The sequence below is a fragment of the Carassius auratus genome, chromosome 1 (assembly GCF_003368295.1).
Source record: "Carassius auratus strain Wakin chromosome 1, ASM336829v1, whole genome shotgun sequence".
Lineage (NCBI taxonomy): Eukaryota > Metazoa > Chordata > Actinopteri > Cypriniformes > Cyprinidae > Carassius > Carassius auratus.
The window spans coordinates 30,888,982-30,913,436 of NC_039243.1; the positions used below are offsets into that span (position 1 = coordinate 30,888,982).

The window sequence follows — 24,455 nt, forward strand, 5'->3', positions numbered from 1 at the left end:
ATCACATGAAATAACGGCTGCTTTTCATCACAGAAATTCATTTTAAGATATACTGAATTATCAAATGGTTGTTTTGCTTTATTCTTTAACCAATTAAAGGGATACTCCACCCCAAAATGAAAATGTTGTCAGTAATCACTTACCCCCATGTCGTTCCAAACCCGTAAAAGCTTTGTTCATCTTCGGAAACACAATTTAAGATATTTTGGATGAAAACCTGGAGGCTTTTAACTGTCCCATACACTGCCCAGTAAATTACACCGCCAATGTCCACAGAAGTATGAAAGACATCATCAGAATACTCCATCTGCCTTCAGTGGTTCAACCGCAACATTATGAAGAGACGGCAATACTTTTTGTACACAAAGAAAACTGATGGAATATTCTGATGACGTCTCTCATACTTTTCTGGATATTGGCGGTGTAATTTACTTGTCTTTCAACAAACAAACCTTTCATGGGTTCTGAACGACATGGGGGAAAAAGTGATGTTGTTAATGACAACATTTTCATTTTGGGATGGAGTATCCCTGGCCTTATGTGGCCTTGGTACGCGTTTAGAAAAGTGGACCCCCCATCAAAATCATTGCAAATTTATTGTATATGACATTATGACAGAAAACATATTGAAGATGCTGGTGTTCTGCAGACCTGGTTTGTGCTGTTCAGTGTGGTGGAGCTGGAGGAGTTGCTCTCTCCATCACTGTTCTCCCTCTGGGATTTGGACTTACTGCTGCCCTATTATACAAAAACATCCATTTTTCCATAAATTACATAACAGTATTAGAGTTTAGCTCATTTGTTCAGTTGGACCTACTGAAGCTGCAGCAGAATACTTTCCTACAAATCATACTGTATGTCCAATACTCTACTCAAAGCCTGCGTTTCTTTAATGTTAGAAGCATGTCAAAATTGTAGATATGGCCAAAATACATAAAATGTTTGCATACCTTCCAGATCCCCTCCAGTGATTCTGTGAACGATCTTTTTGCTCTAGTCTTGAACTCCTCCAGACGCACACGACTCGAACTGATACTGCTTTCAACATTCACAGCAACCTCCTGCGAAGTCGAACACATACATGCATTCAGTATTGTACACGGACAAAATAAAGGAGTCCATAAGGACCGTTAAATAGAGGTGTACCTTTTTTGTTTGTCCGTTGTGTGTGTGAGTGTGTGTCTTTTGTCGCTCCTCGTACAGTTGTCTTAGACATGCCACAAACAACTCGTTCCCTTCCTGATCCGACTTAGGCCTGGCTTTCTGTTCAAACACACTAGCAAAAATTGTATTTCTGCACATTTCCACAAGGTGGCACCATCGTTGTAACAGAACACTCACTGTCAGTGAGGAATGAGACCAGCAGAGAGCAGAAGGAACACTATTTTTCAAACACACACACACACACTATTACATATTTAAAAGTTATGTGGGGGTATATTTAAATTATATTAAATTATATTAAAATCAATATTGTAAACTAAAAGCAACTTTCTATTTGTTGCACCCCTTGATGCTGAAACTAAATATAAACCTGTGTCTGAAAGTCAAGATTATAGATAATTAATACTCTGAGTATATCTATCCGTTCATCGGGTTGTTCAGTCATTCAGGTTTGATTGAGGTTTCACGATGCTGCACTAGTTGACAAACTGGTTTAATCTATACCAGTCACACCCTCTGAAGAAAAAAACACCCAAATTCTTTGAATGCCGCTCTTTAATCCTAAGAACAGGGGAGCTAAAGCATATTTGTGTAGTGTGTTATAGCGGTTTTAAGATTGGGATAACTGAACTCACCGTGGTGCTCTCAAACACAGCTGCCTGCTCCTGATTGTCCAGACCTGCCAAATGCTTCTGCAGTTCCAGCTTAGCTTTGGATGGATGAAGACCTGCACATAAACACCCAATCATGCCATGCACAGTCAAACAAACACAGGTCCATTGAACCCAAAGAGAGATACTCTGACATTCCTCTCACTGCTCTTTCCATAAAATGAAAGTATATAGTTACTAGGGGGATGAGAAGTGCCAAAAAACTAGACTCTTTGTTACTCAGGACCTCTGACAGGTGTGAAACATTAAAGAGCCACACAGATGGGAAATCAAAAATTACCTGTATTACAGTGTATGATGTAGCTGTCCATCAGTGTAAACAATGTACAAAGTAATTAAACCAAAAAGTACACGATTTATAAAGTTATTGGCTTCTAAAGTAAGGAGTCGACTCTGAATCACTGAAACGAGTCGTTATAGGTTTCAAATCTTTTGCCCATCTCTATGTATGTCACTAGGAACACTTTGCATAATAATCTCCACCTACCGTCTTGAGAGAAACAAAACTCTGACCTGCCCCACCCCCACACACAGACGCTCTGGTTGGTGTGAGAGCATCATGTCGAGGAGACAGTGTGTTTTTAGTTGTAAAGGCAAGTTTGTTTTATTTTCACTGCCAAATAATGAAGATCAGAAGAACCAATGGCTAAAATTCATTTTTAACACCATACAAGAGCAGTACAACAAATCCCTTCTGTTGGTTGTGTTCACAACATTTCACTGATGACTGCTTTTCTAATCTCGGTGAGTTCAAGGGGGGATTTTCAAAGCGTTTGGCCATAAAAGAGGGTTCATTACCAACTTCATTTAGACCAACGAGCATCTCCGAATCACAACGTGAAGTATGATTATGAAGTTGTGTGTCTGTTTTCTCCCGAGCGTTTTATCAGTATGTGTGCTGTCTGCAGCCTTTGTTTGTGCTGATCTTCATTTACAAACACGTCATTAAAATGAAGTGTAACTCCGTGAATACTCAACGAAGAGACATGAGAGAGATATCTATAGAAAGCTTGACATGTCTTCTTTAAAACTTAACAAGTGCTGCTAACAGATATTCTGTGATAAAGTAATCCATATGAAAACAACGCGATGTCTGTTTTTCATGTCTCCCTTGTTATATGTAATGTGACCACGCCCCCGCGCTGAACGTGCTATTCAGATTCAAACTGAAGCGTGCGGCTTGAATACACCCACACAGAAGAAAAAGCAGCGAGACTGTTCAAGTTTTTTATTTTACTGTTTGCTTCGCGGTGAGAGGAACAAGACATAATTCACCCCAAACAGATGCTAACGCATAGTTTACCGTGGAGGTGTGTGCGGAACAACCAATCAAAACTGACTATGTCAGTTGACCAATCAGAACACAGTATGCAACCGAAAGGTGGGGTTTAAGGAAACTGAATCTTTTGAACAGCTTCGCGCGAACCGTTTGGGGATCTCTGAGAATTGAGATAATTTTAAAATGATGTTTTGACAAAATGACAATGTTTTTTGGATGGATTTAAACCTAATGTACAGGACTTATAAACAGTGATAGGAAGCTTAGAATTTTCATCTTACTGGCTCTTTAAGTAACGGACTGAAACAGGGATAAAGCATGATAGACATGAGTGATATGACAAACGGTAGACATCTCACCCTCTATTCTGTCACACAGTTTGTGCAGCTGCTGCAGGGGACAGCTGTCACACTGCTGACTCTGGGTCCTACTGTTCTGCTGGAGGGTGGCCACCGAGAACGCCTGCTTCAAAGTCAACATGATTTCATCCACCTGAACACGAAAGAGTGACACTGACACAGAGCTCTAACACTAAGTATTTTCAATCCTCACTTGACTGAACAAGAACATCACAACATTTCTGTCCACTCTACAGTAAAATATTCTGAATATGTTCTTCAGACTGAAACAATGCATTCAGCCCTCCATCTATTTAACCATGGTTCTCACCAGAGCTTCGCTAGCACACTGGAAAACATAGCAAACAAACTGGCAACTTCCACATTCCACCGATTCCCTGCATATGAAGCCAAAGTGGTCCACGTGACGGATACCCTAAAGAAAGAAAAAGAAAAATGAATAGGGGACACAACTAAACTACTGTTCAAAAGATGGAGTCAATATGGCCTTTTAATATTTTTGAAACAATTTATTTAGCTCACTCAGTTTGCATTTATTTGGGCAAACTGCAATACAAATTAATTGCGAAATATTATTACCATTTAAAATAATCAAATTCTATTTGATTATATATTAACTCCAGTTTTTAAAAAGCATTCTAATTTGCTGCTCAAGCAACATTTCTGATTATGATCAATGTTGAAAACTGTTGTGCTGTTCTTATGGAAACTATATATTTTTTGGATTCTATAATTAATAAAAGTTCAAAAGAACAGCACTTATTTGAAATAGATGTCTAAATGTCTTGAGTGTCACTTCCTGTCAGTTTAATACATCCTTGATGAATAAAAACATTAATTTCTTAATTCAAATGCATTCAAAATATGTTTTTATATAACAGAAACATTTAATAGTGTGAAGCACCCACTTACAGGCTGTAAAACCTGACTTGGCAAATATATGTGTAAATACTACATTCAAGCATGTGAACAAAAATACTTTGAAAACGGGTCTGGACAAGTGCGAAGACAAAGGGCTGATTTCTTTTCAGCTTTTGTTTAAGCCATTTTAATTATGTTTTGAACTCAGTTAGCCCGAGTTCCTGCTCAATCATGTCTGATCGGTGATCAGATCTCTATTTGAAAAAACGTCATTATGTTGACGTGAGTCAATTAATTGCAGCTCAGCATCAACAAGACAGAACAGACCTGAGAACAGAAGGATATCTCTCTGAAGCTCTTCTCTATGGCCACCTTCTTAGTGTCAGGACTCACAAGAAAGATCTGAGAGCAGCCAATCTGCAACAGACAGAAGTACATTCATAAATGAATATGGATGTGTGTAGGTACAAAGGATGGAAGGTGAAATTCTCTTTGTGTAGAGTAAACATTTGCATTAATGTGGTTAATGCTAGCTCTTCCTGGGATCCTGACTAAGTGAGGTCCGAGCTGAGGCTGCTTTACAGAGTTAATATCATGTCTGAAATTCAAATCAGTGTTTGTGTTTTCACTAGATGACCATGCACATATTTGCTCCATGAGACTAGACATCTGACCCTCAGTAGTACTACAGATGATAGTTTTAGATACACAGAGCGATCATTCATTCAGGTCATTGATTTAAGAGCAATGTGTTGTCTTGTTTAAGGGTATAAATACAGGGTGATCAGAAACATGATGAGAAGCAAAGCCACTTATTACATACATAAAATAATTAGACACAAAATATTGATTTGAGCTAAAATATTTTATTAGCTCATTAAGAAGAAAACAGTGCCTAGCAAGCAGCTTTGGGCCTAGATGAACAAGACAAGTGTTTAAGGGATACTGTACAGTCATATCACTTATTATTGAGGCAAATGGTAAGAGAGACAGACTTGTAACCCAAAGGTCACAGGTTCGAGTCACGGTACCAATTTGTGATAATGACTGACTGTACATCAAATGATCTTTAATATATTCTAAACAAAACAATAATACTTTTGGTACCTTTTTAAAAAAAATCCCATTAACTGCATCAAAATCATTGCCTAGTCATTAAATGACAGATGTATATTCAGAAACATATCTGACAGATCCAGTGAGCAATTCTTGCTGAATTTATGAACTATCATTTCAAGAACCATTGAAATAGTTTGATCATGATGAATGATTGCTTTCTGCGTGCAGCCAGTGAAAGTGTGTTGTCTTTGTGACTGGGTCCTACATAATAATTCATTCAATTTAAACTACAAACTCACAACTCAGCTAAAATAATTTCTTTTACAGCACAGCCACCGAAAAGAGTGCAGGAAAAACAGCTCTGATTTATGGGCTCAAGTTATCCTGTCACTGTGAACAAGATCACAGACTTTTCACATCTTTAGAGAACATGAACAAAACATGTGTGAGCATTTCTTTCCCCATGGTGATTACACAATAGCAAACACACACGCAACACAAAGGTGTGACTTCCTTATCAAGAAAAGACCAAATAAATAAAACTGGAACATAGTGGCCAATAGAGTGACCATGTAAATTCATAAAAGTAGGGCTGCTGTCGCAGGCAATTTAGTGTTTATTCAAAAATTGTTAACTGTGAAGCTCATCATTATTGCCAGGTCATTTCCTGCTGAGGAGCTGACAGCTTCCTGTCAGTCTGAGAAACAGGAAGTGCTGATCAGATTTGGCCAACACAATGTGTAGCTTGCCGATTGTATCTTTAAACAATAAATTACACAGCACAATCCGCATTTTAAGCTTTCGGTTCAGACTATAACAATATGAAAGTGTGCAACCTCTAACATGTTCATGTGCACCAATCAAATTACAACAAATCATTACTTAATTATTCTTACTTAACTAATAAGAAACATAATGGAGCTTGTATTGATGTGTTGGGTATTGTTGCAGTGCTAATTAAAATACCATCTACAGTAAATCCCTATTGTGACATCTATCTGAGTGTAATGGCTCATAAAAACAATAATGATATGCACGGTTAGTCGGTTACCGCACCATTTCTTTTGTATGATTTGTGTACAAATTCTAGTTGGGCTGTAATTGATTTGTTTGAAAAGAGACAGTGATGGTTTTAGCACAGACTTGTTTAATGACAATCTCCATGTCCTTCAAGCAACAACACTGACCATCTCACGCTCCACTCGGGTGGAGGAACATGGAATTCAAAGTCGGAGCGACAGAGAAAGAGAGAGAGCAATGGTGAAATGAGTGTAGGACCATAAAGAACATTTGATTGGTGCCTCGTAGTGCTATGACCATAAAAGAGCCACATACAGGTAGATAAACGCCTGCTCAAATGTCTATACATGAACATGCGTGCACACAGGTGTAAGGCATGCTGACTTCTTACAGTGTCACAACAACCACAAGTCATGCTGGCAACATGCACTTTATATCTCTACAGAGAACTATTAAGACGAGCTCCTTTGAAAACCTTCAGGAGACGTCTAAAGAGGAACTCACAATAACACCACATGCCATAACAAACATTGAGACACCAGTTTGCTTATTTGCTATTGTCTAAACTAAAGTCTGGATACAATCTAATGAGAAAAAGAATCATTATATAATGATGCATGATTATACCAGCACAGTCCTGCCTCTGGATCAGGTGTTTATACTGGCACATGTGTGAGGGGGGGTGTGTGCGTCACTCACCATGAACAGCATTGTTCTGTTCTCCTGGAGGCTAGTGGCTTGGACCCCAGTGGCTCCGTCTGCGGCCCGTCGCTGGAGCTCCGGTGAGAGGCCGTTCTCGTCCAATGCCTGCAGAAACGGAAAAGTCTGATCTCTTTTCAAAAACAGAGTTCGCTTTCCTCCTCCATCTGCTCCCTCGTTTGTTCCATTCACCACCTGAAAGTCAAGCATAATTATCTGTTAAAGACAAAATATGATTAAAAAACATATATTTTAAAATAATAATAATAGTATTTCAAGATAAAGAGGATGATGGTGGAAAAATTGGATATGAAATATTTTCATTTAAATATAAGAAAATGTACACAATTGACATTAAAAGTATAGATTATGTTATTTAATGTAACAATATAATAAATTAAAAAATAATAGAAAAATGGTTAGACTAGACAGATTAAGTTCAGAGTGTGGAAGAGATGTTTTATTATTTAATTATTGGAGTAATCATTAACTTGAATGTTTTTCTGCAGTTTGCAAACATATACATTTATTTGATCAAATGAATTTAATAGATTGAAAGCTCTAATATAAAAAAATTAAAAAATTAAAAATTAATTTTTTTTTTTACTGCATATGAATTCTCCTGTTCATTAATTCATTGTGTATTTATTTTTTGCTGTACCGTTTTGTCCTTTACTGCATATTCTTTTATATTGTCTTGTACTTTATTGTATATTCTTTTGTCTTTGTAACTTATTGTCTGTTTCACTTCTACCCCGTCTTTCTCGACGGTAGATAACAAAAGAAGAATTTCATTGTACCTAATACATGACAATAAAGATCTTGAAACTTAACATAACAAAGAAGAACATTTGAATAAGCTTATACTAGGGATGCACCGAAATAAAAATTATTGGCTGAAACCAAAAATCGAAAAAGAATAAACCAAGGCCGAAAACTGAAACACCGAAATAAATTATGCCAATTATGAGTACCATTGCATTTATTGCTATGATGGGTACTAACTTTACTAAAATCAAGGCATTGCAATTGCATAAATTAATATTGAAGTTTCAAAGAATGAATCAATTACAATTTATGCAAATATTTATTAAGCACATTTCAACAATGCACAGTATAAAATAATTTTTTTTACTAAAATCTGACCCCAATCATGTGTGTATTAAATAATAATGTACAGGCCTACTGGCCTGCAGAAAGGTTTTAAAATGAAATGTTCTCTCATAAAAACAAACTGCATTTAGGTCAAGTGCATTTAAATTTTTCTCTGTAGGACTACTACAGGAAAGTGCATTACTTCTCCAGTAGGCAAGAGGGTTATCAGTTCTGGGGCTGGGGACTTCAGACAGATAACCATCTAGCTGTTGAGCGGTTGTGCTCATATATAGTAGCCTAAGAACAGAATAGCCTACGTATTATTATTATTTGAAGCACTTTTTTGCAGGATTTCACTGAACATATCAGAAAACAAGGGTGCATGCCCCTCCAAGTAATGGTCTTTATAGCGCGGATCAAGTATAGCCGCCATGAAGTGCAGAGGATCTGAATAGATCTCAGTGAAACCTATAAGTGAAACTCTATAAGAGTGTACTTTTCTTTGTTTTCACTCCGTGGTCCGTCTCAATCTCTTTGTTAGGAGACGCTTTAGTGCTGCGATTAAAGGAATAACGTCCGCTACAGATGCATCAGAGGAGCTGATCTCTTTAGTTAGCTGCTCAAAAGGGGCAAGAAGAGAGAGCATGTTCTCTATTAAGACCCACTGATGTGAAGTGAATGTCGCGGGGAACTCGTGGTCTGCGCTATGCAGGTGCATGTGCAGGTTGCGGTTTCTGTTTGCGTCATTACAACATTTCGGCCATGTTGTTTCAGTGATAAACGTCTTTCTTTTTTACATTTTAGGTTGCCGAATATTTGGTGCATCCTTAGCTTAAACCTAAGAAAATCAGCCACAGTATTTTCTACATCAATGAAGAGTCAGAAAAGATCTCAAATGTTAAATCTAGTATATCCACAATCTAGTTTTAGGTTAAGAATCCAGAAGCATGAATGTTGAGTGTAACCTGATTGAGTGAGAACGCCCGTCTGATGCCCGCTGCTAGTGATCCTGTGACGCTGGCATGTCCAAACTTCTCAATACACTCGTCTATCAGTGCAGGTGGTGCTTTCTTATGGGCCACCACCACTCGCCCACAGAACAACACCTCAAACTTCTTCGCGAAGGCTATTGCTGCATCAGCCGTGGAGTAGGAGTCATCTGGCTGACCATTGCTGGGCAGAGATGAAGGAGTGTCTTCTTGTCGAGCAGAACTTTTGCCAGCCTGTCTGAGAGTGCTTATAATCTCTGGAACCTGGAGGACAAATGTACACGTGAATGAGGTCACAAGTGACATGAGGGAAAGTTTTCAGTTACCAGTGTCACTGTAGAAATGCCCTATTCTTAGTCAGCCACATGCCCAAATTAGGGTCCATGGGCCAGAGTTGGTGATGACTGTTGATTATGCCATATTACATAAAAATATACATATACAGTCATATAGTTGGATATAATGCAACACTAACATTTGACCTGCACCCCTCAATCAAGCTGGATTTTTGGCCTTTCATATTAAAATGTTTGGGCGCCTCTGCTTGGTGTTCTTTGATGGCTCATGAAGAACCTTTAACATCGATGGAAACTTTCCAATGCACAGAAGTTTCTTTATAGTTCTTTATAGCTTAGATTATACTATACAAAATAGTTCTTTTAAAAACTGCTTGCTTTGGGGAATTCCAATTTGTTCTTATTTAGCACTAAGAGTGCATTATTTATTTTTCAACATTAAGAAACACTGATTAACATTAAGAAACATTAAGAAAATGAATAGCAGTTTTTGGAGAAATATGTATTTTATCATTGCTAGTGTGATAGCTGCTGGAGGAAACATGATTTCATAAACTGCCAGAGTTACTTTCCAGAGGAAAATCTGAGTGTAAATGTCACTCCAGAAGAGGAGGGTTCAGGACTACTGTATAAACTTCAGCAGCAGTGATGGTGTGACAGACACACAATCACTGCCTAAAACCATGACTTGCAAAACATTATCACTTTCGAAAATTAATTTCATGCTGAGAAACATGACAGATGAACAATTAAGCCACACTTCAATTTCCTCACAATGTTATTAGTAGCTGGGGGGTGGTATGCATCGTCTGATAAAATCGACATGCATGTACAGTAGATGCATGTTGAGTGGCTATGCGGTGGTTTTGGCTATACTCCTTTTTTGTCTCATGCAGTGCACTGCCTGCATCCGAGTAACAAACAAACAAAAAAACAAAAAAAAGTGTGTAATATTAACAGACGAACTATGCTCGTATTTCCTAACAATCAGTAAGCAACAGGTGCTTGGAAACGCTGTTGTCGGGCTGCGGTACGGTTAGCTGAAAGCAATGCTTCTTTGCCGCTCACTGCACAGAACAGACACAGAGAGAGACAACACTGCTCTGGGAAAGTCAGACCTCACACTCGCGGGGCAGTGCTGCCGAAATCTCCCAAACTTAATCATAGATAAGGTTCATCCCAAAAAGTTGCTAGGTTTGTAGACAATTTTTTAAATAACTCCAACTGAATCCGTCTGAAAGAAGAAAGTCATATACACCTAGAATGACTTCAGGATGAGTAATTTATGGCTTCATTTTTGGATTGACAAATCCGGTATTAAAATAACACTGCTTCAAATATAGTTTACTGACACTGCACAAATGGTCACCTCATTGTAAAGGGCAGTAGAATCCATCTAAGCTTAATGCTGCAGCTGGTTATTTTTCTGCTTATCAAATCTTTAATTCACTGGAATGCGAGTCTATTTCAGCAACGTCTAAAGAAAAGAGAAAAAACAAAAAGCCAAACAGGCTGGCCCAAGAGAAAAACAGCGAACCTTGGGAAAATACCTTAGGCTATAGCACAAGCTCAATTTGGAGTTGTTTCATAAGCACCAAATGAGACAGGCTTGTGTCCAGGAAGTCAATGTAGTTCTACCACAATCTACTGATTCTTGTATTTTAATTCATTCGCTGTTATAATGGTATAATATTGTGTATAATATTATAATTATAATTATAATGTATAATATTGTGAACAATTTAGATGGTCTTTTATGGGACACAGTGAACACAGTGCAGTGGCCCCAAAAATTGGACATGTTGCATTTAAATATGCTGCAACTGATTTAGCAGAATTTTCCACATGGAATGAAAAAAAAAAAATTATATATAGAAATAGCGAGTTAGGGGAGTGGCCTATACCTTTCTAGAATATCGGAAAACTATCTATTCAGACCAGCCATTCTCTTCCTTTGAATAGTTTTGCATGTTGGGTTGCCAAGAATCAGATTAAATGTCACTTCAGGTGTTAAGAACACATGAATAGCAGTGGATTACAAAAATGTCATTTAACAAATAGGGAGAAGCAAAATTCACTAAATGATGGGTTGCCTGAACGGCTGGTTGCCAAATCAAAGCATTAAAGGGATAGTCCATTCAAATATTCTAATTTATCTGTGGAACACCAATGAATATGTTTTGAACAATGTTGGTAACTAAAGAGTTTCAGTTCCCATTGACTTTCATTATATTCACTTGACCATAAAATGGAAATCAATGGGAACCAAAACTATTTGGATAACAACAATCTTCAAAATATCAAAGAAAGTCATACAGGTTTGGAACAACATAAGGGTGAGAAAATGAAGACCCCACACTCTAAAAACCAATACACTTTCACACAAACATACTCACACTCAAAAAAAAAAAACATTTTCTCTGCATTTCTTCGATTCTCTAGCCTGCTTACTAATCTAGTTGTCTAAGAAACCTGACATTGTGCATTACGAATATTCTTTGCCAAACTTCTATGTTCCTCTTTTGTATGCTAAATATATAAATGCCAATAAATTACGTAATTTGTAATTTTGTGTTTACTATCCCTTTAAGAATGCACAAAGACAACCAAAACTAGTTGACCATCATCAAAAAATAGTTAATCTATTTAAAATGAAGACACAAAGTAATTGGACGCTTTCTGGTTCTTAAATGTTAGTGGAATATGTTTATAGATAATGTGATACACCTGCTAGCAGACCTTTGTGAACTGGAAGGGAACTGACTTCCTACATAACAGCAAAGGACCTTGGTTAAAAGTGAAGTTAGGTGCAACTTAGTTTGACATTTTAATTGTTGCTTAAATTGTTTAAGTATATATACAGACAAAACGGCTAGTATATTAGGACAGGGAGCATAGTAAACTGTGTGTATATGTGCTGGTTTGAACCTACTGCACCCTCAGCTATCTGATGGAGATGTTGCCCAGTAATCTGATCAGCTGAAGAACTCTTCAAACAGCTCTTTGGCTAATCAAAGCTATCACACAGCTGAAGGTTTCTGAATGAGTGCTTTTCATTACAGAAACCAATCCAGTGCATTTTCTTTTTTCTTATTCAGCACACGCTAGCGTGTGAGTCAAAGTGTGTGTGCATGTTTATGTGAATCTCAGGATATGAGATCAGCATATTATGTTGAATACTGACTCATCATCTGTCTCAGATAAAGGTGTTAAAAGACAGTAGATCACAAAAGAAAAGAACAGAAAAAAAAAGAAAGTAGATCCGAAATCTCCGCTCTTTTTATAGCATTCACTGCTCAATTTATTTCAGAGTGAAACTGGATATTAAAAAATATACAATTTTCCAACATGACTTTATCCTTCAAAATAAGTTGGATAATGAAAAAATGGGCTCTCCATGCTAGAATGGAGCCAGACCAGAATATGAATTTGCAGTCTACTCTCCTGAATATCGGGAGGCTTTTTTGACCAGGATGTGGAAGCTCAAAGCCACAGCCAACTGGTAATGTTTTTTCCAGTTCTATTGTTGGCATAACCTTAATTTCATTACTGTTAACTACAATGAAAAAAGACATTAATTGGCTATTGGTTAACAATAACCAATAACCCACACAGCATAATTGGCATAAGCCTATTTTAAAACAAACTTTAAAAGAGAAACGACTTATAAGTATAGCATTCTTGTAGCTCAAACAGAAAATCATGGTGCTAGCAACCCCAATATCATGGGTTCAATTCCCAGGGAATGCTTGAACTGATCAGATGTATACCTAAAACGCTATAGAAGTCACGTTGGATTATAGCAAATGCATAAATGTAAATGTATTATTCTGATGAACGATTACGAATAATGTTACAAAGATTACAAAGAATTTATATTACTTTTAAATAATGTTCATTGATAAACTGAAAATTCTGTCATCATTTACTCAACCTCATGTTGATGACAGATTGTTTATTTTTGAGTGAACTTTAAGTAAGTTTGGATCCAAAGCAGGCCTACAGTTTAACACTAAGATCTATCAGCACACCCATAGAGTTAATCTGAACTTGGTTTTGTGAGCTGTGACCAATTTTAACCTTCCAAAATATCCGGAATAGCCTTTAACTGCGTTTCATATACATGCAATAATCTTTAATCTTACTCCTGATCTGCTTGTACCTTGCTTAAAGGGTTAGTACATCAAAAATGGGCTTTAATCTATTTAGAGTAGCTTTATAAAGGAATAATTTGATTGGCTACCACAGTGTGAGAGTGATTTCATTGGCCGTTTTTATAAGAAGAGGATGACAACATAAAAACAACTGAATGGGAAGAAATGACAGAAATGGTGAAAGCGACAGAAATCCAATTGATGTTCTGCAATGGAAACCACATGACAGAAGGTCATTAATCATCAAATGATACTTAATGGACTTTCAATCTATGCAAAACAAGTCACTTCTTTTTGTTAATAATCTCACGAGTCCAAGGTTGCAAGCTTTTCTGCCAAAGATGATGAACTTGTAAATTCAAGTATCAACAAGACTTGTCTTGCATAACGGCCTGTTGCAACCAGGAATACCTGAGACTAGTTGGTTTCTAGCTACAACTACGCATAAGCAGACCATAATGTCTTCATTCTAGCTAAGATGCCAAATTAAAATAAACTAACCACACAACAGTTCAGATGCTTCAAGGGTCAAAGTTTTGCTCCCATGCAGCCTAATTGCTGAGGAAGACAACAATGGAAGCATGCTGTCATCCAAATGACTAGTAAACAAATAAAGGATGTCTAAGGAAATATATACAGATTATTCACAATACATTGGAAATGTTGTGATCATAAATAACAACGAACACTTTCTCATACACTTGTATAACTCACCTGGCTGAGCCATCTACGCAGAGAAGGCATGTCCAAACCTGATCGTCACCTTCCTGGGTTCTCCCTCATCCCAGCTTTCCTCACTTTTTTTACTTTTCTGCGTCTTCACCTTTATTTTCCTGTACCTTCAGATAGATAATGTGAGTCCCTCAAAGCTTTCTCTATTTTTTCTAAGTCCCACCCTCACTCTCTCTCTCTCTCTCTCTCTCTCTCTCTCTCTCTCTTAGCTGTTCCTCTGTTTTTTAGGACCTAGAGCTGACTCTGGCTCCGCCTTCCCTGCTGATTCAGAACAATGTGGTTCAGCCAGAGCGCCACACTGTGACTTCTTTCTAGGAAGATCACCTTTATAAACACAGCAAAGTTACAATCTCTCATACTCTCCTCCTCCCTTCTCTTCTCTCTCTGAGATGGCTTTATCTGTGGTAACAGTATCGGACTGTGTGGAGGTTTGCTTACAGTATAAAAACACAAGAATGGAAATTCTGGCATGTGTTCAGGGGTGAATCTCATGAGAACAAGTCTAGGTCACTTAAACAATCAACTGAAAAATAAATGTACTTTATATAAGACAAATTATTAAGGCTAATAAAAATGGATCACTAAGAATAGTAAAATTTATTTTTTTGCATTTTGACTTTTTTATATTTAATATAATGATAATTAACAGTTATGAAAAATTTCCCTTAAAATTCAAATTTCTGTAATGCATCTGAAAAAAAAAATCAGTTTATTCACACTACTGTAATATGTTAACATTTTATAATAGTATTTGGAATACAGTAATTAATTTAAAGACAGTAAGCCCATTTATTCACATAATACCATGATGTATTTACATTGATTTATTAATCTTAGTTTATGGTAATTTCAGCATTTACTTATGCATTAAAATCACAAGTTGTATTTGTAAACATTAATGCACTGTCTGTGCAACTAACATGAATAATGAATGACTCTATTTTTATTAAACTTAACAAAGATTAATAAATTTTGTAATGTATTGTTCATTCATGTTTGTTAATACATTCATGTGAATAAATGACAATTTACAATCTTATTGTAAAGTGTTACCATTAAAGGGGGGGTGAAATGCTATTTCACGCATACTGAGTTTTTTATACTATTAAAGAGTTGGATTCCCATGCTAAACATGGACAAAGTTTCAAAAATTAAGTTGTACGTTTGAAGGAGTTCGCACAAGTTCCGGTTTGTCACAAGTTTCGGAACGTTTTTTTTCGAGTATGGCTCTGTGTGACGTTAGATGGAGCGGAATTTCCTTATATGGGTGCTAAGGGCACGTCTGCCGGAAGAGCGCGCGCTCCCGTAGAGCACAGCACTGAGAGCACAACAGACTTCACTGATCAGAGCGAGAGCGTCGCGAAATGTCACAAAAGGAGTGTGTTTTTGGTTGCCAGGGCAAGACAACCCTGCACAGATTACCAAAAGAGAAACAGCATTAAGGGACCAGTGGATGGAGTTTATTTTTACAGATTTACAGCATCAAGAGTTGTGCAAGTGTTTTTGTTTGTTCCCTGCATTTCGAAGATGCTTATTTTACAAACAAGGTCCAGTTTGACGACGGATTTGCATATCGTTTATTTCTTAAGGATAATAAAATCCCAACGAAAAAGGGTCACGATCGTGAGTTGGAACCGCATGTGGTGAGTAAAACTGCTTCAAATATCTCTGTGTTTTAAACTTAGCTATCGGCGCGTAAGCACATCAAGTAAACAACATGCGATGTTGGCATCAAACTGCACTTCCCACATGTATTACACCTTTAAAGAAAAAAAAAAGACGACATGAAGTGGAACTTAGTCATTTTCCAAAACCACTAAGCAAATATATACAGTTTCAATACAAACCACATAGAGACTTCCTGATGTAGTCGTTGCTGATGCTGCTCTTGTTCAATTTCAGCCTCTGGATCTGATTCTGGATCATAAATATACGCTGAATCTGACTGTTAGCCATGGTTTGTTTTGGATGATGGTTTTTCCCTCACGGTAATGTCACAACTTCCAAATGCTCTCAACGCAAAAGCCTACTGGTGCTCGTGATTCTTTAGCTCCGCCCACACGTCACACTATGAAGGATGCAGTACTACTCTATAGGTACTCAAGATTAACAGGATATTGAGTGAAAATGAGCATTTCACCCCCCCTTTAATATTTATTAGTATTTTCTCTCTTGTTATTTCATAGGAGCTTCAAAGGAGATGCAGAAAGGAAGAGTCTTGTGCCCTGCGTTTATCGGTAACCTTATGTTCGTTGGGTAAAAAAAAAAAGAAAAACCTCAATCAACAAAGTAAAAAATCATTTGACTGATATTTTTCCCCACAATGTTTCTATAGATATCACAATATATCAATATCATGAATTCTTATGGTCACAATAACCATGATATTAAAAATGTAATATTGTGACAGCCCAACTCAGCACTATTTTTTTAATAGTTGTTTAATGACTTTAATGGAACCGGAACCGGATCCGGATTCCAAACCCTAGTCAAGACTGTGCAAGATGCACCTGTTCAAACTTCTGCTTCTGCTTTTATGCATGTCGTGAACAAGACATCACAGTTTTCTGTGCCCAAGAACACTTAAGACAGACAAACACATGGTCTGTTCTTACTCAGTAACACACACATTCACTCACTCACTTACTCACACAGAGGAAGTCTGGAGGGTTGGAACAGTGAGTAATCCAAAAATAAAGAGAAGTCAGTGCCCTTTCAGTTTAGCATGAACACAGAAGAGCAGAAAAGGCCCTAATAAACAGCTCCAGTCCTTCAGTGGATGAGCGAAGGAGACAGGCATCTTTAGCTCATTATTAGCAAACAAAGCACCAAGATCTGAACTCAATCAACAACTTAAACCAGTCAAAGTGAATGGAGAGTGAACTGCTTTGGGCATTTTAAAACACAAATACCTTGACAGTCAAGTTGAGTTAGTGAGTCACAAACAGCTTAAAAGTCTTTTAGTGCTGGTATAATCATTACAAAATATGTTGCAACACCAAACCTATTAACATCTAAACAAGGGAGGGAGAGAGAGAGATACACAGAACACAAGGGGAGTGCCACACAGCTTTGACTTTATCCAGACACACACACACACACCTATACACACAACGCTGGAAAACTTCTGGACAAGAAAGACAAACAATCCAGACAAATGTCAAAGATATATTACTTGAAAATTCTTTTAAATCACTGCGTGTCATTTCTCAAATATTTACATTAATGTATCTGTCATGTTTCACTGTGCTACACACTTTTAAAACAACATTATATTGCAAACAACACATTTCCCATGAGTACAAAACCACTGCACACTCGCTCACAAGCCCACTATCTCAAAGTTCAGGTTTTTGAGGTCAGGAAGTCACAGGAAGACAGAGGAAATACTAGACGATGATGTCACGTAATTACCACAACACAACGTAAATAGCATAATTAGTCATATATGATTATGAGATAAAGCAGGGTAGCTTGTGACCACGACGTCCTGCAGTGTTAAATGTTATATAGCATTATAAATAACATTATTTTAGGATTATTACACATGCAATTTTATGACATCCTGTTTTAATTAAAATTAGTAAAATATTTAAAAGTGAGAATTTCTTAAAAAAATATGGCCAATTCTGATAACTGATTTTTCTTGTAAGTGTAACCTTCCGATACCGATTTTTTTTTTTTTTTTTGCAGATTCCGATTTTCTTTGTAAGAACAATTACTGACAACATCGATTGGTGCATCTCTATTTAAAAATTAAATAATCAAAGAGAATTTCCAAAAATAGAATAGTTTTATTAAAACTGTAAAAGTGATTGTTTTATGTGAATAATAATAAAATACATTTTAGAATAGTTACAATAGTTTAAATTAAATATTATATATATATATATATATATATATATATATATATATATATATATATATATATATAGCAGTATAAACAACACACACATACAAAACTACAGGTTTTTAAGTTCTGCATACACACACCAGTTTAGGAACTTTTTAAAAGAAGGAGGGAGCATTGGTCACATGAAGTGGAACTGAGAGTGGGACACATGACCATCTGTGACACACAGCTAGAAATGAATGGTTTACTACTGAAGAATCTGTGGCAGCCAAACACACAAAACACCACAGGAAAACCTGATGGGACTACTGAACTACACTGAGCACAACACATCCACAAAGTTACAGAAACCAGACGGTCAGATGACCACTACAAAACTGAACACAAAACACAATATGACAGGCTAGGAATGAATGACTAATTATATTCACTGCCCTCCTTCATTCATGTGCAAAAACAGCTTTTATAGTCTATGTAAATGATTGACATCCCTCGTGTACACTTCCCCATCTTGTTCTTGACGTTCCTTCCTCTCACACAACACATCTGACACTGCATCAGTCTCACTCCACAATGCTCCGAGTGTCATTAGTCTCTGAACAGACTGCTGTTTGAAAGAGCACACTTATACAGACTGCACCACCCTTTTCATCTCAACATGTTTGATACATTACATTGAATTTGATGACTGACACATGATGCACTTTTTAAACCATCTCAACTCCAAAAATCAGCTTTCGATAAGCTTGATCCCTTCCTACATGAAGATAAATGACTGTATCAAATAACCACCATCAAGTTAAGTTACTTTGATTAATGTAGACCAGAAACGTTATGTACAATACTACTGTTTGACCTTAACCATAATATTCGAAGTAATACCTTATTAGAAATCTGACAGACTATAAATGTCTCTAAAACACAGCGAGCTGCCTACCTAGACAGCATTGTAGTCATTATGAACATTTGAATCGATGCCCAAAAATGCTGTCTAGATAGGCAGCCTAGAATGTTAAAACAGATCCATAAAGGCAACTTCACAAAGAAAAAGTGAATTATCTAACGTTACATATACTTTATAAGAAGTAATATAAACAATTAGTTTTTCGCTCTTCACAGGAGGGAAAAATAAATAATTAAATGAAATAACAACGGAATAATTATAATTTTTTATGTTCGCTAAACTCGTATTAGCGGCTAACCGAGTAGCTACGCATGCTAACACACGTAAAATTCCAGCGTAAATTCCAAACAAACGTTATAAAGGTAAGTTACTCACGCGCTCCTGCTCGCTTTTCACATCCCTCCGCAGTAAATGAAAGATGTGAAAGCGCGCTTTCCTCGCTTCAGCCATCCAGAGCTCATGGAGACAGTCAAACTTCTGCGAGTTTGTGGTGTGTGTAAGTTAACTGGGTGGGATGTGACGGCAACATTCACATGATGAGAGAAAATTACACTGGAGGATCAGATCATATCACATCCACGGGAATACAAACCTGTCTAACAACTATCTTGTGTTTGGTGGAAAGTGTTCAATTGTAAGCTTACAAAATAAGTTTCATTTAGATCCCATTGGAAGGGAGTTGCAATAATAGTAACTAGTTGCAATATAAATAAAACCTTTTCAGTCATGTTTAGACTAGGGTTAAGATTATTTATAAATAATAATATTAATGGTTGTTGGCTGAAATAATTATTCACTCTCTGCATAATAAATGTTTTTCTAAGATCAGGATTTGACCACCACCTGGTGGCAGATAGGATTTACAGTCACTTGACAATTTTTTTCTATTTTATAGAACATTTTTCATCCCAAATTATCAATTATGACACTGTATAAACTGACAAACTGTAGGAACATATAGCTTTTTATTTATTTTTTTGTTACAAATAACAGTATAAACTGACCGATTGTAGAAATTAGCATTTTTTTCTATTTAATAAAATATTTATAATTACAAAATGTAAATTAAAACAATGTATAAACTGATGGACCATAGAAACATTTTCTCGAATGTAATACTTTTTCATTTCAAATTATACGCCTAAAAAATTTACATTCGTTTTTGTATACTAAATATAATTTTTTTTTAATATCTTAGTATTTATGTCATTTGCTTTAATGAAAGCAAAAATATCTATCATTTTCAACAAAATATTTCAAAATATATCAAATCTTATGCTGTCATATGCATTTGGTATGCTAAACTGAAAGATGCAGAATTATGTCTCTTTGAATTATGGTTAAATTGGATGCAAAGCAAACATGGAAGTTGATCATTTATGGATAAATGAAGATTCCATTCAACAATAGTTTTTTTTTATTTAAAAAAAATAACAGAGCATGTGAAGTCTACATCTCAGACATTGAGATATGCATGCATAAACTGATTTTGGAAAGTGGAGGGTGGTTAAAAGACAGTGACACAAACACCTGTCTGTCTCTATTTCTGTTAACCACGACGATAAAGAATCACCAGGAGTCCGTCGACACATTGTGGCTGGCTCACTGACACAGGAAACAGTTACCATGACAACTTAGATCTACATCCTGCCTAAATGCAGGAAGCTTCACAACTTGTATCTCAGACACTCCATCATCACGAGCTGATATCAATGAACATTCTAATCTCCACTGTAATAAACCACCATAGTCTACCACTGCAATAAAGACATCCTTTTGTTCTCTTATTTCAAAAACACTATTTAGATCTGTACTGGGGTTTAGCTTTAGTACAGATAGCAGAAGTCATGTGAATCTGCCATAGATGTCATGTGAAGCTGGAGTCAAAGGTCAAACTCTTGTAAACCCACACACACATAAACTTCTTTTTATAACTTCTATGGTAATTGATAGCCACGTTTATTAAACTTGACATGAATATTGCTCTCTTTCATTAATTAACCTTTATGATTACTGGTGTTTGTTAAGACAAGAATCACAATTATTATTGCTTATACTTTAATGTTAAACTATCCCTTAATAATAAGAAGCCACTTAGCAACCCTCTAAACACTTTAGCAACTGCATAGCAATGGCTGGCATCTACCTGCAACACTCTAGCATTGTTGGTGAAATGTTTTGCATGGACACCACTCATTCTGGTTGTTCTCTCTGATTGTCTTCATGCTGTTATGGTGCTGTGTCTTATTGCACAAAACTCATGCATGCACAGATGCACACACACCCATGAGGAGGAAGGGATGGCATTTGAACATCTGAGCTTTCCCTCATTAAACGAGATTCACTTCAAAGTCATATGTGAGAATAACACCTGTGGTAAACCTCTAACAGTTCTAACACCCATGAACACAATAATCTCAAATCTACCAATGCTAATTCATTGTTATAGTGGCAAGGCTTGGTGTGGAAGTTTCCGCCACAGAATACAAATCTAAAAAAGGTAATTATGACCTTTTTATCTCACAGTTGTGAGGTTACGTCACAGAATTCAGGCTGTTTTTCCCAAGGATTGCGAGTTTTTAATCTTGCAGTTGGGATTTATTTGGGAATCTCAGAAATTCTAGATTATACCTTGCAATTGCGAATTGACATCCCGCAATTTTGACTTTTTACCCCGACATGTGCAAAAAAAATCTGAAATACAAGATGTGAATTCAGATTTCTGAGACAAAAAGCCAAAATTGCAAGATGTAAACAAAAACAAAAAAGGTCAGAAATATGAGATATAAACTCAGCATTGTTAGAAAAACGTAATTTGAGATTGCATTTACCTTTTTTAATATTTGTATTCTTTATTAATCAATCAAATGATGCTAATCAAAAAATGTCCCCTTACCTTCATGTGGTCCTGGCAGCGGAATACATAGCAGGATGCTTTTATCTCCTCTCTGAGCAGACAGCCAAAATAGCTGGGCTCTTGGCTGTTGTGAATGAGTTTGGTGATACGATGAGGCTTGTGATCAAACAGAACCATGTGTTGCAATGGGTCCCATGGCTTCCCCGGGCCTGCTGTCTCCAGAACGCAGCACACTTTACTGGAAGAGATCTTCAGCACCACAGGCTGATCTCGAACCTTGGAGCATCAGAGAGAGAAAAAAAATCAAAGTTAAGAAGTACCAAAAAAGAAAAGCACCAAAAAGTGTCATGATGTGAAGTGTCATATGTACATAATATAGTACAACAAAATAGTCAATAATATGTACCATAGTATATTTTCCAAATAATACTTCTTTGTATACTTTCTTTATGAAAATGTTGTGGTCAGTAAGAATTTATATATATACTTTTATTCAGCATGGATGCATTAATAGATCAAAACTGAGTTGAGACATCTGTTATGTTTTCGGTTTAACATAAATATTCTTTTCAACTTGCTAAGAATCTTGAAAAAAATATATATCATTGTTTCGAAGAAAATATTAAGCAGCACAACTGTTTTCAACATTATAATAATCAGAAATGTTTCTTGAGCATCAAATCAGCGTGATTTAAATTGATTTCTGATAATGTGACACTGAAGACTAAAGTAATGATGCAGAAAATTCAGCTTTGCGTCAATAAATAATATTTGAAAAAGTATTAAAATGCAATATGAAAAAAATATTTCTCAATATTATTGTCTTTACTGTATTTTTAATTGTGTGCATAAGATACTTCTTTCAAAGACATAACAGACTAACATACCCCAACTTTTAAACAGTAGTGTATCTTTACAGTACATTTGCATATAGGCTTTACATTGTTGTTTTTGTTTTGTGTGTGTGTGTGTGTGTGTGTGTGTGTGTCTGTGTGTCTGTGTGTCTGTGTGTGTGTGTGTGTGCTCTTGTTTTTGTGACACATCAGGACTCAACTGTGTATAATGACATGGGTATGACACAGGTATTACAAGGAGAGGGTGACTTATGAGGACATAACCCATGTCCCCATTTTTCAAAACGCTTATAAATCATACAGAATTAGGTTTTTTGAGAAAGTAAAAATGCACAAAGTTTCCTGTGAGGGTTAGGTTTAGGTGTAGGGTTGGGGAAGGGCCATAGAATATACAGTTTGTACTGTATAAAAACCATTACGCCTATGGGATGTCCCCACTTTTCACAAAAACAAACATGTTTGTGTGTGCATGCTTTTTTTAACATAGATTTTTAATATCGCATTTAAAAACTGACCTCTGGAGATTGAGCACCGTTTAATTCAAGGTTTCTGTTCTTTTCCCCCGACCGGGGCCTCCGTATCTCAGCCACAACCCAGGGGAGCATCGCCATGGTGGTCTGTGGATGGATGGCCAAAGATCCTACAAGAGTTAGCTTGTACTGAATCTCCTCTTCCCCTTCCTCTTTCTTGCTCTTATCTTCTGATCCAGGAAGTGATTGTACACAGAGAGGGTGAGCTTTGATTGGGTCATCTCTGGGTTTGACCTCAAAACAAATGCCCTCCATGCTCTTAATCATAAAATGAGGAACTATGTGTAACCTTCAAAAGACAAAAAACACCAACATTAAACATGCATGTGCAGATACATGTAGGGTCTAACACACTTCACTATCTATGACAAACCCTTTGCGTACCACTTCAACTTTGCCATTTGCAGAGGATTAAAACAGCTTATTCTGCAAGTCCCTGCGAATGTTACAGAAGGACACAGGCAAAGAAAACTTCCCATATGAGTCTCTTTATAAATTACAAGACTGGGAAAAAGTAGTCTTACTGTTTGTACAATAATACTGAATATCATTTAATTAACAGAAAGTAACAGAATTAAAATCATTCAAGCATTTATTATTGCTTATTTAATCTTTAAATGTGCATTAGATGAGACACAAGATTATATTTTTAAATAAAAAGATAATATTTTAATAATATTTTAAAAATACAAAGATTATCACCAAATCAAAAATAAATCAATAAAAAGTCAAGTAGGCTAAAGACCACGGTTATTTTATAATACAATATTTTTAATTGGCTTTTGAATAATTTTAAGTTTCATCTTAATTTTAGTTTAAGTACTTTTGTTATGTACAGTACTTTTGTCCTTTTATGGGTTATTTTTTATATTTCTACATTATTTTTAATATTTAAGTTTTAGTTTTAAAATTCTAATTGAAATTATTTACATTTGTCATGACAACTTGTCTGTTACATTCCACTTTTTAAAGTTTTTCCATTTAATAATATTTTGTTTTATTTAAACTTTTTTTTATTTGTCCAAGAATATATGACAATAACAACATGTACTTCACGTGGTATCATCTAAATTAAATAG

At 36.2% G+C, this 24,455-nt stretch overlaps 1 protein-coding gene across 4 annotated transcripts in view; it reads right to left on the reverse strand.

Annotated features, from left to right (window-relative positions):
- The window catches only part of LOC113107282 (TBC1 domain family member 1-like), a 48,812-nt gene that overhangs the window by 23,569 nt on the left and 788 nt on the right, over window positions 1–24,455 (reverse strand). For 2 of the 4 annotated variants that reach the window (XM_026269681.1, XM_026269690.1), the window contains exons 2-12: window positions 23,362–23,665; window positions 22,032–22,268; window positions 9,173–9,460; window positions 7,113–7,307; window positions 4,662–4,751; window positions 3,784–3,888; window positions 3,474–3,606; window positions 1,800–1,891; window positions 1,147–1,263; window positions 951–1,061; window positions 652–738 (exon numbers count right to left, since the gene is read on the reverse strand). In XM_026269681.1, the coding sequence (XP_026125466.1) occupies window positions 652–738; window positions 951–1,061; window positions 1,147–1,263; window positions 1,800–1,891; window positions 3,474–3,606; window positions 3,784–3,888; window positions 4,662–4,751; window positions 7,113–7,307; window positions 9,173–9,460; window positions 22,032–22,268; window positions 23,362–23,643 (1,737 nt within the window). In that variant the 5' untranslated portion in view covers window positions 23,644–23,665. Of the gene's footprint in view, window positions 1–651; window positions 739–950; window positions 1,062–1,146; window positions 1,264–1,799; window positions 1,892–3,473; window positions 3,607–3,783; window positions 3,889–4,661; window positions 4,752–7,112; window positions 7,308–9,172; window positions 9,461–14,360; window positions 14,543–19,510; window positions 19,692–22,031; window positions 22,269–23,361; window positions 23,666–24,455 lie in introns of those variants that run through there. The other 2 variants (XM_026269698.1, XM_026269706.1) reach the window with 2 other exon arrangements.